Source organism: Furipterus horrens, unplaced genomic scaffold, assembly GCF_987537825.1.
Source record: "Furipterus horrens unplaced genomic scaffold, mFurHor1.1.pri manual_scaffold_17, whole genome shotgun sequence".
Lineage (NCBI taxonomy): Eukaryota > Metazoa > Chordata > Mammalia > Chiroptera > Furipteridae > Furipterus > Furipterus horrens.
The window spans coordinates 27336086-27350257 of NW_028327187.1; the positions used below are offsets into that span (position 1 = coordinate 27336086).

Here is a 14172-nt window from a genome sequence, read left to right on the forward strand (position 1 = left end):
CTTCCCTCCAGCAATCCCAGCCCACTTAGTTCATGTCTATGGGTCGTGCATATATGTTCTTTGGCTTCACCCTTTCATATATTATTCTTAACTTCCCCTTGTCTATTTTGTACCAAGCGATTATGCTTCTTAGTCCCTACATCTTTTCCCCATTTCTCCTCCTACCCCCTCTCAGCTGATAACCCACCAAATGATCCCCATACCTATGATTCTGTTCCTATTCTAGTTTGCTTAGTTGGATTTTGTTTCTATTTTTTAGATTCTGTTGTTGATAGTCATGAGTTTGTTGACATTTTAGTGTTCATACTTTTGATCTTCTTTTTCTTATGTAAGCCCCTTTGACATTTCATATAATAATGGCTTGGTGATGACGAGCTCCTTTAGCATCACCTTGTCTGGGAAGCACTTCATCTGCCCTTCCATTTTAAATGATAGCTTTGCTGGATAGAGTAATCTTGGGTGCAGATTGCCTTTCATCACATTGAATACTGCTTGCCAATCCCTTCCTGCCTGCAAAGTATCCTCTGAGAAATAAGCTGATAGTTCTATAGGCACCCCCCTGTAGGCAACTCTCCGCCTCTCACTTACTGCCCCCAGACTATCTTTATCTTTCACCTTCGGCATCTCAGTCATGATGCGTCCTGGTGTGGTCCCCTCTGGATCCAGCTCGCCAGGGACCCTCCATGCTTCCCAGACCTGTATGTCCGTCTCCTTCACAAAATTTGGGAAGTTGTCCTCATTTTTTTCAGTTCTTGCTTCCTCATTCTGCACTGGTTGACTCTTTTTTTGTTTTTTGTTTGTTTTTCTTCTTTATGTTCCAAATCATTGATTTGAACCCCGGTTTCCTCCCCTTCACCATTGGTGTTGTGTGCATTTTTCTTCATTTCACTTAGCATAGTCTTCACTTCTTCTCTTATGCATTTGCCATACTCAAGCATATCTGTCAAACCTGTGAACATCTTTATCACCGGTGTTTTGAATTCTGCATCTGTTAGGTTGGCTATCTCCTCATCTCTTAGGCTGGCTATCACCTCTTCATTTAATTCTCACACTGGAACCTGGATCCGTTTCCCCTTTTGGGCCATACTTCTCTGTCTCCTCATTCTGACAGGCTCCTGTGTTTGTTTGCCTCCGTGTCCCAGGTAGAGCTGTCGTACCTATTACGTTGTAAGGCGTGGAGGCTTAGGCATTCATCAGTACAGGGCGACCTGTTTCGTCACGTCGTGGCGCTGCATGTGGGGGAGGGGTCCGAGAGGGAACAACGCTGCCAGCCCAGCACTTGCCCACTTTCCAGACACCTCTCCCACTTCCAGACCGGACTAGCGGCCCTCTAGCTGCTGCCCTGGTCATCGTTCCCAGAGTGGGTGGGTCTGCGGACCTTCTAGGACTGTGTGGGCCCTTTAAACAGGTGGACTCTGTTAAGATCTGCAGTTTCTGCCTGCACCACATCCCCCACTTGTCTGCACAGTCAGAAGCAATGAGGCTTGATTTTCCGCGGTGCTGGGACCATGAGCTTCGAGGTCAGGTGAGGAGCTGGGAATGCTCCCCAGGTATCCCTCCTGACTTTTTAAAATGTGTGAATGCGCTTTACGCCAGCCCTCCGTTCCTGCTGCAGCTGCGCCACCACACCGCCCCCTCTTCACCCTGGCTCTGCCCCTCCTACCTGTCTGGATGAGTATTTCTTCTTTATATCTTTGTTTGCTGGACTTGCATGTATTTCGATTTTCTGGAACTTCTGGTTGTTTCTAGTTTTGAGGTGGTTGTATTCCTTCTTAGTTGTGGAGAGAGATGTAGCGTGTCCATCTACGCCTCCATCTTGGTCAGAAGTCGGAAACAATGACCAAGCTATTATATGAAATATTAAAGGGACTTACTTAAGAAAAAGAAAATCAAAACTACATATGTTAAAATGACAACAAACTCACAACTATCAACAACAGAATCTAAAAAATAAAAGCAAAAACAAACTTAGCAAACAACCAGAATAGGAATAGAATCATGGTTGTGGGGATTATTTGGAGGGTTATTGGCCGAGAGGGGGAAGAGGGAGAGATGGTGCAGGGATTAAGAAGCATAACTTGTAGATACAAAATAGACAGAGGAAGTTAAGAATAATATAGGAAAGTGTAAAGCCAAAGAACATATATGCACGACCCATGGACGTGAACTAAGGGTCGGGGGATTGCTGGAGGGAAGGGGGTACTGGGCAGAGGGGAGCAAAGAGAAAAAAATTGGGGCAACTCTAACAGCATAATCAATAAATATACTTTAAAAAAAAGAGAAAACAAAACAAATATTCTGCTACATTTACACGATGAAGTAATATGCAACAGAAAGAAAGACATGGATCAAACTGGAGAATATTATGCTAAGTGAAATAAGCCAGTCAGTGAAAGACATATACCACATTATCTTACCTATTGGAGGAATCTGATGAACAAGATAAATGAACAAGATAGAACCTCAGGCATGTAAACATGGATTAGACTGACAGTGACCAGAAAGGAAGAGGATGGAGGATAATTGTGGAAATAAGGGGAAGGGGCTAGTTAAAGAGCATGTATGAATGTCCGATGGACATGGACAACAGTTTGGCAACTGACTGTGGGAGTGGGAGGTAGAACGGGTGGAGAAGGGCAAAGAGGGAAAAGCTGGGACAGCCGTAATTGAATAGCAATAAAAAATCTTTTAAAAATAAAATAATAAAAGATAACCCTTGCATACTCCCTAATATGCAGTTTATACCACTAAGCAAGAAGTGGGACTTGGTGATTACTAGCATTCTCATAAAATGAAGTACTGTGATTGCTCAAATAACTTTCTCTCTGGATTTTCAGGCCTACCATTCCAAACTCTGAAGAACAGTTTGCAGATAGATGCTCAAGTCATCTGTATACCCTTGTTTTATGATCCGTTTGCACTAACATTAATAATTGACTTTCAGCTATCAAAACTCATATAACACAATTCGGATCAACCTAATTTGTATTTCCATTATATATCATACAATAAACGATTAAGAACTTTCATTTGTGCTTCACTTCATTGTATTGAATGATATCGAAGAATCAGCTTTCTACCTAACTGTAGAAACTACCTCCCTATCCTCTGCTCCTCTCCATTTCTTTATCTCACCCTTTTCCCACCAACTATCCTAATAATGTTGAAAGTCTGGGTAAGTAAAATTTTGTTACACAATTAACAAGGAATTTTGTTTTTCTGATTATCAAGTTTCTATAAAAAACATGACTATATAAAAGATGAATTTAAGTCCGCATAAGGATTTTGTGCAACTATATGATAGATAGTTAACATGCAATGATTTATGATTTGCTTACTTTATGTTAAATCAGAAATGTCAGCAGGTACACAGATTATTCTTTTCATGCATTTTCTTCTGTCTAGGGTTTCAGTTTTATTCTATGTTGAAAGTGCTTTGTCCTCCATTGTGGGGCAGTGAGCTTCAGAAAAGTTAACATTAGAACAGACTCAAAGGCATTACAATGCATTTTCAGAAATCACATTCACTATTTAAATAAAAAATGTCACAGGTCTACTGTGAGCAAGAGAGTAGTATAGAAATTTTGAGAGGGCTATGTTACCTTTTTTTGATGTAATCTATCAGTGACATGACCTATTCAATTTCATGTAGAGATTTACAAATGAAAATTTCTGGAAAGTGTTTGTGCATGCCATTGCCACTGTTTTGGTTTTAATTTTTTTAAATTCCCAATTGAGGACATTTTTTCATTGCTGAGAGAGAAACAGACAGACAGAAAAACAGACATCAATTGGTCACCTTCTCGTACGTTGCCTGGGGATTGAACGTGCAAACTGAGTATGTCCCCTGACCAGGAATCAAACCTGTGATCTTTTGTTCTATGGGAGGATGCTCCAACCAACTGAGCTACACTGGCTAGGGAGCCACTGTTTTGCATTTGCACTGACTTCAAATATCAGGATGGGAAAGAAGGCAAATTTGGGAGGTGCAGCTATTTCTCATGCTCCCTGAACTTCAGTGGTTCAGAGTCCTCCTCCTGCCTACACCTATGTCCAAGCTAGGAGGAGTGCCTTCCTTAGGTAAATGCCACCTTTCAGCCCTTCACTCTGAAGGTATCTGTTAGGGTTTGTTCCCAAAGTAGAGCTCTTTTGATCCGCCATAGATTACAGAAAACAGGGGTCTTAGATAAGAGTTTTTATGATAAAATTGTCAAAGAATTAAAATCTCACTTGGTTTACTTAGGGCTGCTGTCATTTACTAAATGCTCCCCATAAGTTTACTGTAGTATTGTACCCTTTAACCTCTGGTGTTCTCTTTGCTTTCTATCTCATTCATGTGACTTAGTATTAGATATTTATAGAAGAGTAGTGATACACGGTTTAGTTTCTTTTTAGCTAAGAAACATTAACTAGTGGTAAGAGGGCTCTAACCAGTTTGCCTCCCAGACTAAATAACTTAGAGCAAGCTTCCTCTTAGTTTTTCTTACCCTCATTTCATTCTCAACTAAAAGAACCAGTAACTTGTTCCTCAAGAATTTTGAGGCATTGAGGTAAAATTTGCCAGTAGATATGTTATATTTCTAGGGATTTTTTTTTAATGTGAGAGACCTATAGATAAGCTGTCTCGCTTTCTTATTAAACTTTTTATACTTCTAAGAAGAGATTATGCTTTTTTTTTTTTTTGCCCAGCTAGAAACAAAAGCATGCTTTATGGATGCTGAGCAGCTACAGGGCATATCTTAGCTCTCAGTAAGATCTTTCCTCCCTGGAATATTTCCCTGTAATGAACACAATTTATGCTTCTGAAAAACACAATAACTTTCCTAGAATTAGACAACATATTGTGAATTGAGGGTTAGTCTTTGCTTATACACTCTGACAGTCTACGTTCTTGCTAGGCAACTAGAAGAGCCATGACTTCTCCTGATGCAGTAAGTTGTACAATATTTGAATTTGTCAGTGTCAAACCTCATTAAAATCAACTTTCCAGGGACAGCTCTTTGATGATAACTAAAACCCAGACTCATGAGATAGAATGAATTCTTAGAAATAAGTAATTTTTTTTTTTTTACTTTTCTCTACACAATGGGTCTGAATCAGGCTTAGAAAATCTCTCTTAACATAGCCCTTTAAGGTTCATTTTTCTCAAGCAACTCATTATTTTCCTCTATTTTAAGTAATGCCCCTGCAGCACATGAGGGATGCTATGTTAGTATTTCTATTTTTATTACTTCTATTTTTCTAGTACTCCTTAACTATCAGTAATAATGTTACAGAAACAGGGGAGTCCAAAAAAAAACCCCAGAGTTTTCGGCTGGGAGATAGGCAGCAGGAAGCAGCTTTCAGGATGCCCTTGCATGCCTGGAGCTAGTGGCTGGATACATTGTTCCAAAGATCCGCTTTACTTCCAAGACTCAGGAAGATGGGAGGGATCTTGGACTGTGGGCTGGTACGGAAGAAGCAGACAGAGCCTACGTAGGGTTCTGGGAATGGTCAGAACTGTTTGCAACACCCACGGCGTGAGAGGACGCAGGGAGAGAGAGGAGGCAGGGAGGAAGGGAGAAGCAGCTGGGGACATTTTTGGGCTAGCTCTGGCTCTAGGAGGCTCTCTCTCTCAGGCTCTCTCTGGCCCTCACGCCCTCACTCTCTGGCTCTTGTGGGCTCCCTCCATGTGGCTTGGAGAAGGGATCTCCAGGCGGCTTTAAGAAGAGGCTCTTGCCAGGCTGCTTGGAGAAGGAGAGGAGATCCATGCGGTTTGCAGGAAGAAGGCAGTTTGCAAGGAGGCTGAGAATCAAGGCGCTTCTGCATTGAGAGCTGGAGGGCACCACAGCACAGAAAGGACCTCCCCAATCAGAACTGAGTGATTGGCAGCTACTGGTAAAGCTGAACTGTGCCTAGGAAGTAGGGAAACGGTGTTTCTGACTTTCCTAAGACTGGCCAGGTCTGGGAGGGGGAAGCAGGGCTTTGTGTAAATAAACAATTCTTTTCCTTTTCACCAAACTCTGGTATTCAGAGTTATGATTCTGGCGGCGGTCAATCAGACCCCTAACTAAACAGCCTGTGGGTTCTGTTTCAATCGGAGCAGCCCAGGGGTTCTGTTACAATAACACTGAATAGCCCAATTTTTATATAGGTATTTTTATTTATCTTTAGTGAAAACAATTTAGAAATCATTACTTTTCCTGATAAAAGGAATAACAAAGGAGGATATTAGTTTAGATAGTGATTAACTGTGGCATTAATTATTAAGAAATATTTATAATCCCTCTAAATGGAAGTGGTTTTCACCAGACAGCTTTGGATATTTCCTGTATTATGGCCCATCTGGGGCTAACCTGGCAAGAAATTCACAGCTCAGTGCTGAAGAACTTCTAATGGGTATCAAGAGGCCTCCCAATGATCGCAAGCTGCTCCAGAATACACAGTTCTCATCATTACTCTTTTTGAAAAAAATGACTTTTCCAGTGTGGTCTTGGTCATTTCTAATGTTTTCATGCCTTCCTGAAGACCTGTATTTATATCTGGCAGCACTTCCCTTCAGCCTGAAGAACTTTCTTCAGCACTTCTTATGGCACAAGTCTTTGGGTGACAAATTCTTACATTTACATTTGAGAATATATTTCTCTCATCTTCATTCTTGGAAGATTTTTTTTCTCTGAATATAGGGTTCTGAATAAATAGGTATATATTTTTTGCACTTTAAAGAAATTGTTCCCCTGACTTCTGGCCTTTATTGTTTCTGAAAAAAATCAAAGTATTCAAATTATTGTTCCCCTGTATATAATATGTTGTTTATTTCTGGCTGCTTTGAAAGTTTCTCTTATTTTTTTTCAGTTTTATTGTGATATAAATGATATACAGTAGTGCAGAAGTTTAAGATGTACAACATAATGACTTTACTTACATATAATTGTGAAATGATTATCACAATAAGTTTAGTTAAAGAGTTTAAGAGTTTCTCTATACTTTTCAGCACTTTACTATGGTGTCCCTAGACATGCTTTTTTTCACACTATCCTGCTTAGGATTCACTGAGTTCTTTGAATATATAGATTAATGTCTTTCATCAAATTTGAGAAATCTTCAACTATTTTTTCTTCAAAGGTTTTGAATGATTTAATCTCTCCTATTTCTGTGATTCCAGTTAGTTTCTCTTTGTTCTTCAGATTGGATAAAGTTGTATTGTTCTAAGTTCTCTATTTATTCTATCATTTTTAAAAAATAATTTATTTGTTTGTTTATTTTATCTTTAGAGAGAGGGGAAAGGAGAAGGAGAGGGAGAGAAACATCACTGTGTGGTTGCCTCTCACTTGTGCCCCCAACTGGGGACCTGACATGCAACCTAGTAATGTGCCCTGACTGGGAATCAAACCAGCGACACTTAGCTTGCAGGCTGATGCTCAATCCACTGAGCCACAACAGCCAGGGCTTATTCTATCATTTTTATTCTACTCTTAGGTTTGTCCAATTACTTTTATTTCAGATATCTTCAGATATTGTATTTTTCAATTTTAGAATTTCCACTTGGCTCTTTTTAAATTTTCTATTTCTCAGCTAAGATTTTCTATCTTTTCACTCATTATAAGCATATTTCCTTTACGTCATTGAGATAATTATAATAGCTGCTTTAACTCCTTGTCTGCTAAATGTCATGTCTGGTTGATTTCAAGTTTGGTCTCTGTAGATTCTCTTTTCTCTTGAAAATGCATCATCTGATCCTAGTTCTTTGTATGTCAAGTAATTTGGGGCTTTTCCTGCATATTGTGAATATTTTTCTCTTTTAAGACTTTGGATTCTCTTATGTTCTTCCAAAGAATGTTGACTTTGTTTTCCTCTGTTTTAATGGTCAGTTTACTTCATTAGAGTTAAAGTGAACATTCTGTGTTTTAGGTGGCAGCTCAAGTCTCAATTCAGTTCTTTCAGCCTTAGCTGTGTTGTTTAGAATCTGCACTATGCTTTTGTGGTTCAGGGGTCATACAGAAATTTTAACAGATCTTATACACAGAATTTGAATTTCTCTGTCTTTGGCTATCTCCTTTCTGAGACCTTCCTCCTCAATTTCCAGTGGCTGTGATGTTACCCTAAACTCTCTTCTTGCTTACCTTAGGATATAAAGACTGTGGCTTCTCTATTAAAAATTTAGCCAACTTGTGAGCTTCTAACTGTGGTCTGCTTTCAGACTATAAAAGTCCCTTAAAAACTGCGAGACCCACAACCTTATTCCAAATGACAGCCCCTCTTCAGAATATGCCTGCTTTTGTTCACTCTCCAGTGCCACTAGGGGTTTTGTTTTGTTTTGTTTTGTTCATAAATATAGTTATTGCCTATGGAAGGGGTGATATGATAAAAGTTCACTCCTGACTGCTCATTTTTGCTGTAACTTCTAAACTGGCAAAAGTGTGACTAAGAGTTCTGTTGAATACAACTGTAAGGGGAGAGGGAAGAGGATGGAAAACAATAAAATCAATGGATTTTACATAGGAAGGTGAAAATGGCAGAATGCTTAAGAGAAAGTCCAGAAATTCATGTAAGTAAGAGGTGAACGGTCTTTCATGGCCAACAGTACTTTCTAATATGGGAAGGATACAGGAATCAACAACTGCCAGAGCTCTGGGAATGGAAAGGAAGCCGTATGCAAGACAGTGTGCAAAATCTGCTTTGTTCTATTGAGACGATTTCAGCCATAACATGCTCCTTTGCCTTAGCCTTAAGAGTACAGTATTCTGAAATTTTATTATATGTCAAAAAAACCTGCTTTATCTTGTCCTTAACTTTGTTCATTGTCTCAACATTTTCAAGGCTTTCCTACCTAAAAAACATACCTTTTAACTTTAGGAAATTCGCAACATACATAATGATGAATTAATGGGAATCAGGAGAGAAGAAGAAATGGAGATGTCTGATGATGAAACAGAAGAAACAACAGAAACAAAAGAAACTGAAGAATCAGGTAAAGATAATTTTGCTTTGTTTTATTTAAATAACATCTATTTTCAGGGATAACATTTTAAAACTGTTAACACCCAGTAAGTGATAGACACTACCCCATCAGACTGAAACTAGCTAGAAACAATTGATGAGGCCATTTAAGTACAAACTGACTGAATATCAGCCCTGTGGCTACAAGATTTTCTGTACAGATTTGTCTCCATTTAGCCCTCATTTTCCATCATAATACCTAATTAAAACTGGACTTTCTTTTCCTAGGAGCACTGGACGTTTAGGCAGCATTGTTATATATTTGGTTTGGATCCATAAGAGAGCTTATGAATAAATAGGTAACTAGCAAAACCTTTAAAAAAAATAGATCCCTACATCACTTATACCTTATACCAAAATTAATAACAAATGAATTTGAGATTCAAATGTAAAAAAAATACATATAGAAAAAGCAATTCTGGAAAATATGGTAGTTGTTATTTAATTTAGAATAAAGGTCTCCAAATATAGAAATCATAAAAATATTTTGATAGTTATATGCATAAAATATAAATATTTCTCTTTAAAAATAACAAATTTAAAAGGGAATCTACATTCATTGGGATATTGACCTATAATTTTCATTCTTTGTAGTGTCTTTACCTAATTTTGGAGCTAAGATCATGCTGGCCTTGTAAAATGAGCTTGGCAGTCTTGCCTTCTCTTAAATACTTTGGAATAGTTTGAGGATAGGCATTAGTTCTTATTTGAATGTTTGGTAAAATTTACCTGTGAAGCTATCCATTTCAAGGCTTCTGTTTGTTGGGAGTTTTTTAATTACTCCTTCAATTTCACTAGTTGTAATCTGTTTATTCAGATTCTCTGATTCTTCCTGATTCAGTTTTAGAAGATTGTGTGTTTCTAGGAATTTATCCATTTCTTCCAGGTTGTCTAAATTGTTGTCATATAGTTGTTCACAGTATTTTCTTACAATCCTTTGGATTTCTTTGATGAAAGTTGTTACTTGCCCTCTTTCATTTCTGATTTTATTTATTTGGGTTCTCTCCTTTTTTTCTTGAGTCTGGTTAAAAGTTGTTCAATGTTGTTTATGTTTTCAAAGAACCAACTCTTGGTTTCATTGATCTTTGTATTGTTTCATTAGGCTCTATTTTATTTATTTCTCTGCCCTGGCTGGTTTAGCTCAGTGGATTGAGCGTCGGCCTGCGAGCTAAGTGTCGCTGGTTCGATCTTCCAGTCAGGGTACATCAGAGAAGGAAAACTCTGACTCCAAAAAACCTCCGCTGCCTTGCGGCATACCTCTTCAGGGGAAAGGCTAAGGGAGTAAACCCCAACAGAAAATCCGGAGCCAGAGTCCCTAAGGCGGTTTGACGTTGTAGTCAACACCGGCAACTCCTGCGGCGCACCTGAACCCAAGCTGTATCGACTCCGTCTTTCCCTTGGACCCTTCAGCTGTGAAGAGAGGGGGGGTCTGCTGCATGGGCAACAGCAGACCCTCCATATTATCCTGCCCAGGCTCTGTAGCTTCAGCGTCATCACAAGATGTCGATTCAACACGGGAGGAGACAGATACCATGTCACTCCTGAGTCGGACTGCACAACCATTCTCGGCGGTGCAGATAGACTCTTAAGAAGCTACACCATCGTCTCTCGAGACGGACGGCTGCCGACGACGACGACGACGACGACGATTTTATTTATTTCTGCTCTGACCTTCATTATTTCTTTCCTTCTACTCACTTTGGGCTTTATTTGTTGTCCTTTTTCAAGTTCCTTTAAGTGTTAAGTTGGATTTTTTATTTGCGATTTTGTGTGTGGGGGGGTTTGTTTTTTGTTTTGAAATGAGCCTGCAATGCTGTGAATTTCCCTCTTAAGACTGCTTTCATTGTGTCCCATAGATTTTGGGTTGTTGCGTACTCATTTTAGTTTGTTTCAAGGTATCTTTATTTTAAAAGATTTTATTTACTTTATTATTAGAGAGAGGGGAAAGGGAGGGAGGAGAAGAGGTAGAGAAACATCAGTGTGTGGTTGCCTCTCATGCACCCCCCAACTGGGGACCTGGCCTGCAACCCAGGCAGGTGCCCCGACTGGAAATTGAACCAGTGACCAATTGGCTCTCAGGCCTGCTCAATCCACTGAGCCACACCAGCCCGGGCTCAAGGTATCTTTTGATTTCTTCCTTGATCTCATTGTTAATCCATTCATTTTTTAGTAACATGTTATTTAGACTCCGTGTCTTTGTTTTTCAGTTTTTTTCTTGTGATGAATTCTAACTTTATACTATTATAGTCAAGAAGGTGTTTGTTGTTATTTCAGTATTCTTAAATTTATTGACACTTGTTTTGACTCCTAATGTGTGGTCTACCCCAGAAAATGCTCTATCTGCACTTGAAAAGAATGTATATTCTGTTGTTGTTTTTCAGTGAAAGGCTCTGAAGATATCATTTAAATTAATCTGATCTAGTGTGTCATTTAAAGCTGCTGTTTCCTTGTTTGCTTTTTGTCTGAAAGCTCTACCCATTGATGTCAATGGGATGTTAAAATCCCTTACTATTATTGTATTTCTGTCTATCTCTGCCTTTATGTCCAGCAAGATTTGCTTTACATATTTAGGTGCTCCTGTGTTGGCTCCATAAATGTTTACTAGGGTTATATCCTCTTGTTGGATTGTTCCCTTTATCATTATGGGTCTTGTGTTCTTATTCATTCAGCTACCCTATGTTTTTTGATGGGAACATTTAATCAGTTTACATTTAAGGCTGTTGTTGAATAGGTACTTATTTATTGCCACTTTATTCTTTATACCTATGTTCCTCTCTCTCTAACTTCTTCTCCTTTTTCTTCTTCTCCCTCCTCCTCACCACTCCTCCTCCCCCCTCCTCCTCCTCCTTATCCTTCTTCTCAGTCCCTCTAACATTTTTTGTAATACTGGTTTGGCGGTTACAAACTCCTTTAGCTTTTTCTTGTCTGGGAAGCTCTTTATTTCTCCTTCAATTCTTACTGATAGATAGCCTTGCTGGATAGAGGAGTCTTGTTATAGATCCCTGTTTCTAATCACTGTGAGTATTTCATGCCTCACTGTTCTGGCCCAAAATGTTTCTGTTAAGAAATCAGCTGACACTCTTATGGGAACACCCCCCTGTAGGTAACTTAACTGCTTTTCTCTTGCTGCTTTTAATAGTCTCTCTTTGTGTTTAACCTTTGGCATTTTAATTATGATGTCTCTTGGTGTGAGCCTCTTTGGGCTCATCTTGTTTGGGACTCTTTGTCTTCCTGGACTTGTACGTCTACTTCCTTCACCAGGTTAAGGACATTTTCATCATTATTTTTTCAAACAAGTTCTCAATCCCTTGCTCTCTCTCTCCTCCTTTTGGTTTCCCTATGATGTGGATTTTGTTATGCTTTATGTTGTCCCAAAGGTCCCTTAAACTATCCTCATTTTTCAAATTTTTTTTTTCTTTCTGATGCTCTGATTGGGTGTGTTTTTCTTCTTTTTTTTTAATTTTATTTTTTGTTATTCAATTACAGTTGTCCCATTTTCCCCCCATTGCTCCCCCCTCCCAGCCCATCCCTTCTCCCACAATTATATCCCTCCCCGTTGTCCATGTCCATGAGTCATTCATATACGTTCCTTGACCTGACCCTTCCCTAACTTATCCCCCTACTCTCCCTCCCCCCTCCCCCCTACTGACTACTATTCTAGTCTTTGCCTATTTAGTTCGTTTGTTTGTGTTGCTCTTTAGTTTCCTGTATAGGGTGATATCATATGGTATTTTGCTTTCTTTGCCTGGCTTATTTCACTAAGCATAATTCTCTCTAGTTCCATCCATGTTGTCGCAAATGGAAGGAGTTCCTTCTTTCTTTCTGCTACATAGTATTCCATTGTGTAGATGTACCACAGTTTTTTGATCCACTCATCCACAGACGGACACCTAGGCTGTTTCCAGCACTTAGCTATTGTAAACAGGGCTGCTATGAACATAGGGGTGCATAAGTTCTCTTGAATTAGGGTTTCAGGATTTTTCGGGTATAATCCTAGCAGTGGAATCACTGGATCAAATGGCAGTTCCATTTTTAGTTTTTTGAGGTAATTCCATACTGTTTTCCATAGTGGCTGCACCAGTCTGCATTCCCACCAACAGTGCAGTAGGGTTCCTGTTTCTCCACATCCTCGCCAGCATTTGTTGTTTGTTGATTTGTTGATGATGGCCATTCTGACAGGTGAAAGGTGATATCTCATTGTGGTTTTTACTTGCATCTCTCTGATGGCCAATGATGTTGAGCATTTTTTCATATGTCTACGGAAATTCTGTAAGTCCTCTTTGGAGAAGTGTTTGTTCAGCTTCTTTGCCAATTTTTTAATTGGGTTGTTTGTTTTCTTGATGTTGAGTCGTATAAGCTCTTTATATATTTTGGAGATCAGTCCCCTGTCTGCGATATCATTGGCAAATATGTTTTCCCATATGGTTTGTTTCCTTTTCATCTTGCTGATGTTTTCTTTTGCTGAGCAGAAACTTTTTAGTTTGATATAGTCCCATTTGTTTATTTTTTCCTTTATTTCTCTTGCCTTGGGAGATGTATCTGTGAAGATATTGTTACATGTGATATCTGAAATTTTCCTGCCTATGTTTTCCTCTAGGATTTTATGGTATCACGGCTTACATTTAAGTCTTTCATCCATCTTGAGTTTATTCTCGTGTGTGGTGTAAGTTGGTGGTCTAGTTTCATTTTTTTGCACGTCCCTGTCCAGTTCTCCCAACACCATTTGTTAAAGAGGTTCTTCTCACGCCATTTTATGTTCTTTCCTCCTTTATCAAAGATTAGTTGACCATAGAGGCCTGGGTTTATTTCTGGGCTTTCAATTCTGTTTCACTGATCTATATGTCTGTTCTTATGCCAGTACCAGACTGTTTTGATCACAGTGGCTTTGTAGTATTGTTTGATGTCTGGTATCATTATTCCTCCTGCTGTGTTCTTCTGTTTCAAGATTGCTTTTGCTATTCGGGGTCTTTTTTGGTTCCATATGAGTTTTTGGAGGATTTGTTCTAGGTCAGTGAAATATGTCATTGGTATTTTAATAGGGATTGCATTGAATTTGTAAATTGCTTTGGGTAGTATGGCCATTTTGATGATGTTGATTCTTCCCATCCAAGAACATGGTATTTGCCTCCATTTATTTGTATCTTCCTTAATTTCTTTCTTGAATGTTGCATAATTTTCAGTGTACAGGTCTTT

The 14172-nt window shown here is 39.1% G+C and overlaps 1 protein-coding gene across 1 annotated transcript in view; it reads left to right on the forward strand.

The window, feature by feature from the left end:
• The window catches only part of ENOX2 (ecto-NOX disulfide-thiol exchanger 2), a 339831-nt gene that overhangs the window by 270166 nt on the left and 55493 nt on the right, over positions 1–14172 (forward strand). Inside the window, exon 9 of the mRNA XM_090263952.1 lies at positions 8836–8950. Coding sequence (XP_090120078.1) covers positions 8836–8950 — 115 coding nt within the window. The remainder of the gene's footprint in view (positions 1–8835; positions 8951–14172) is intronic.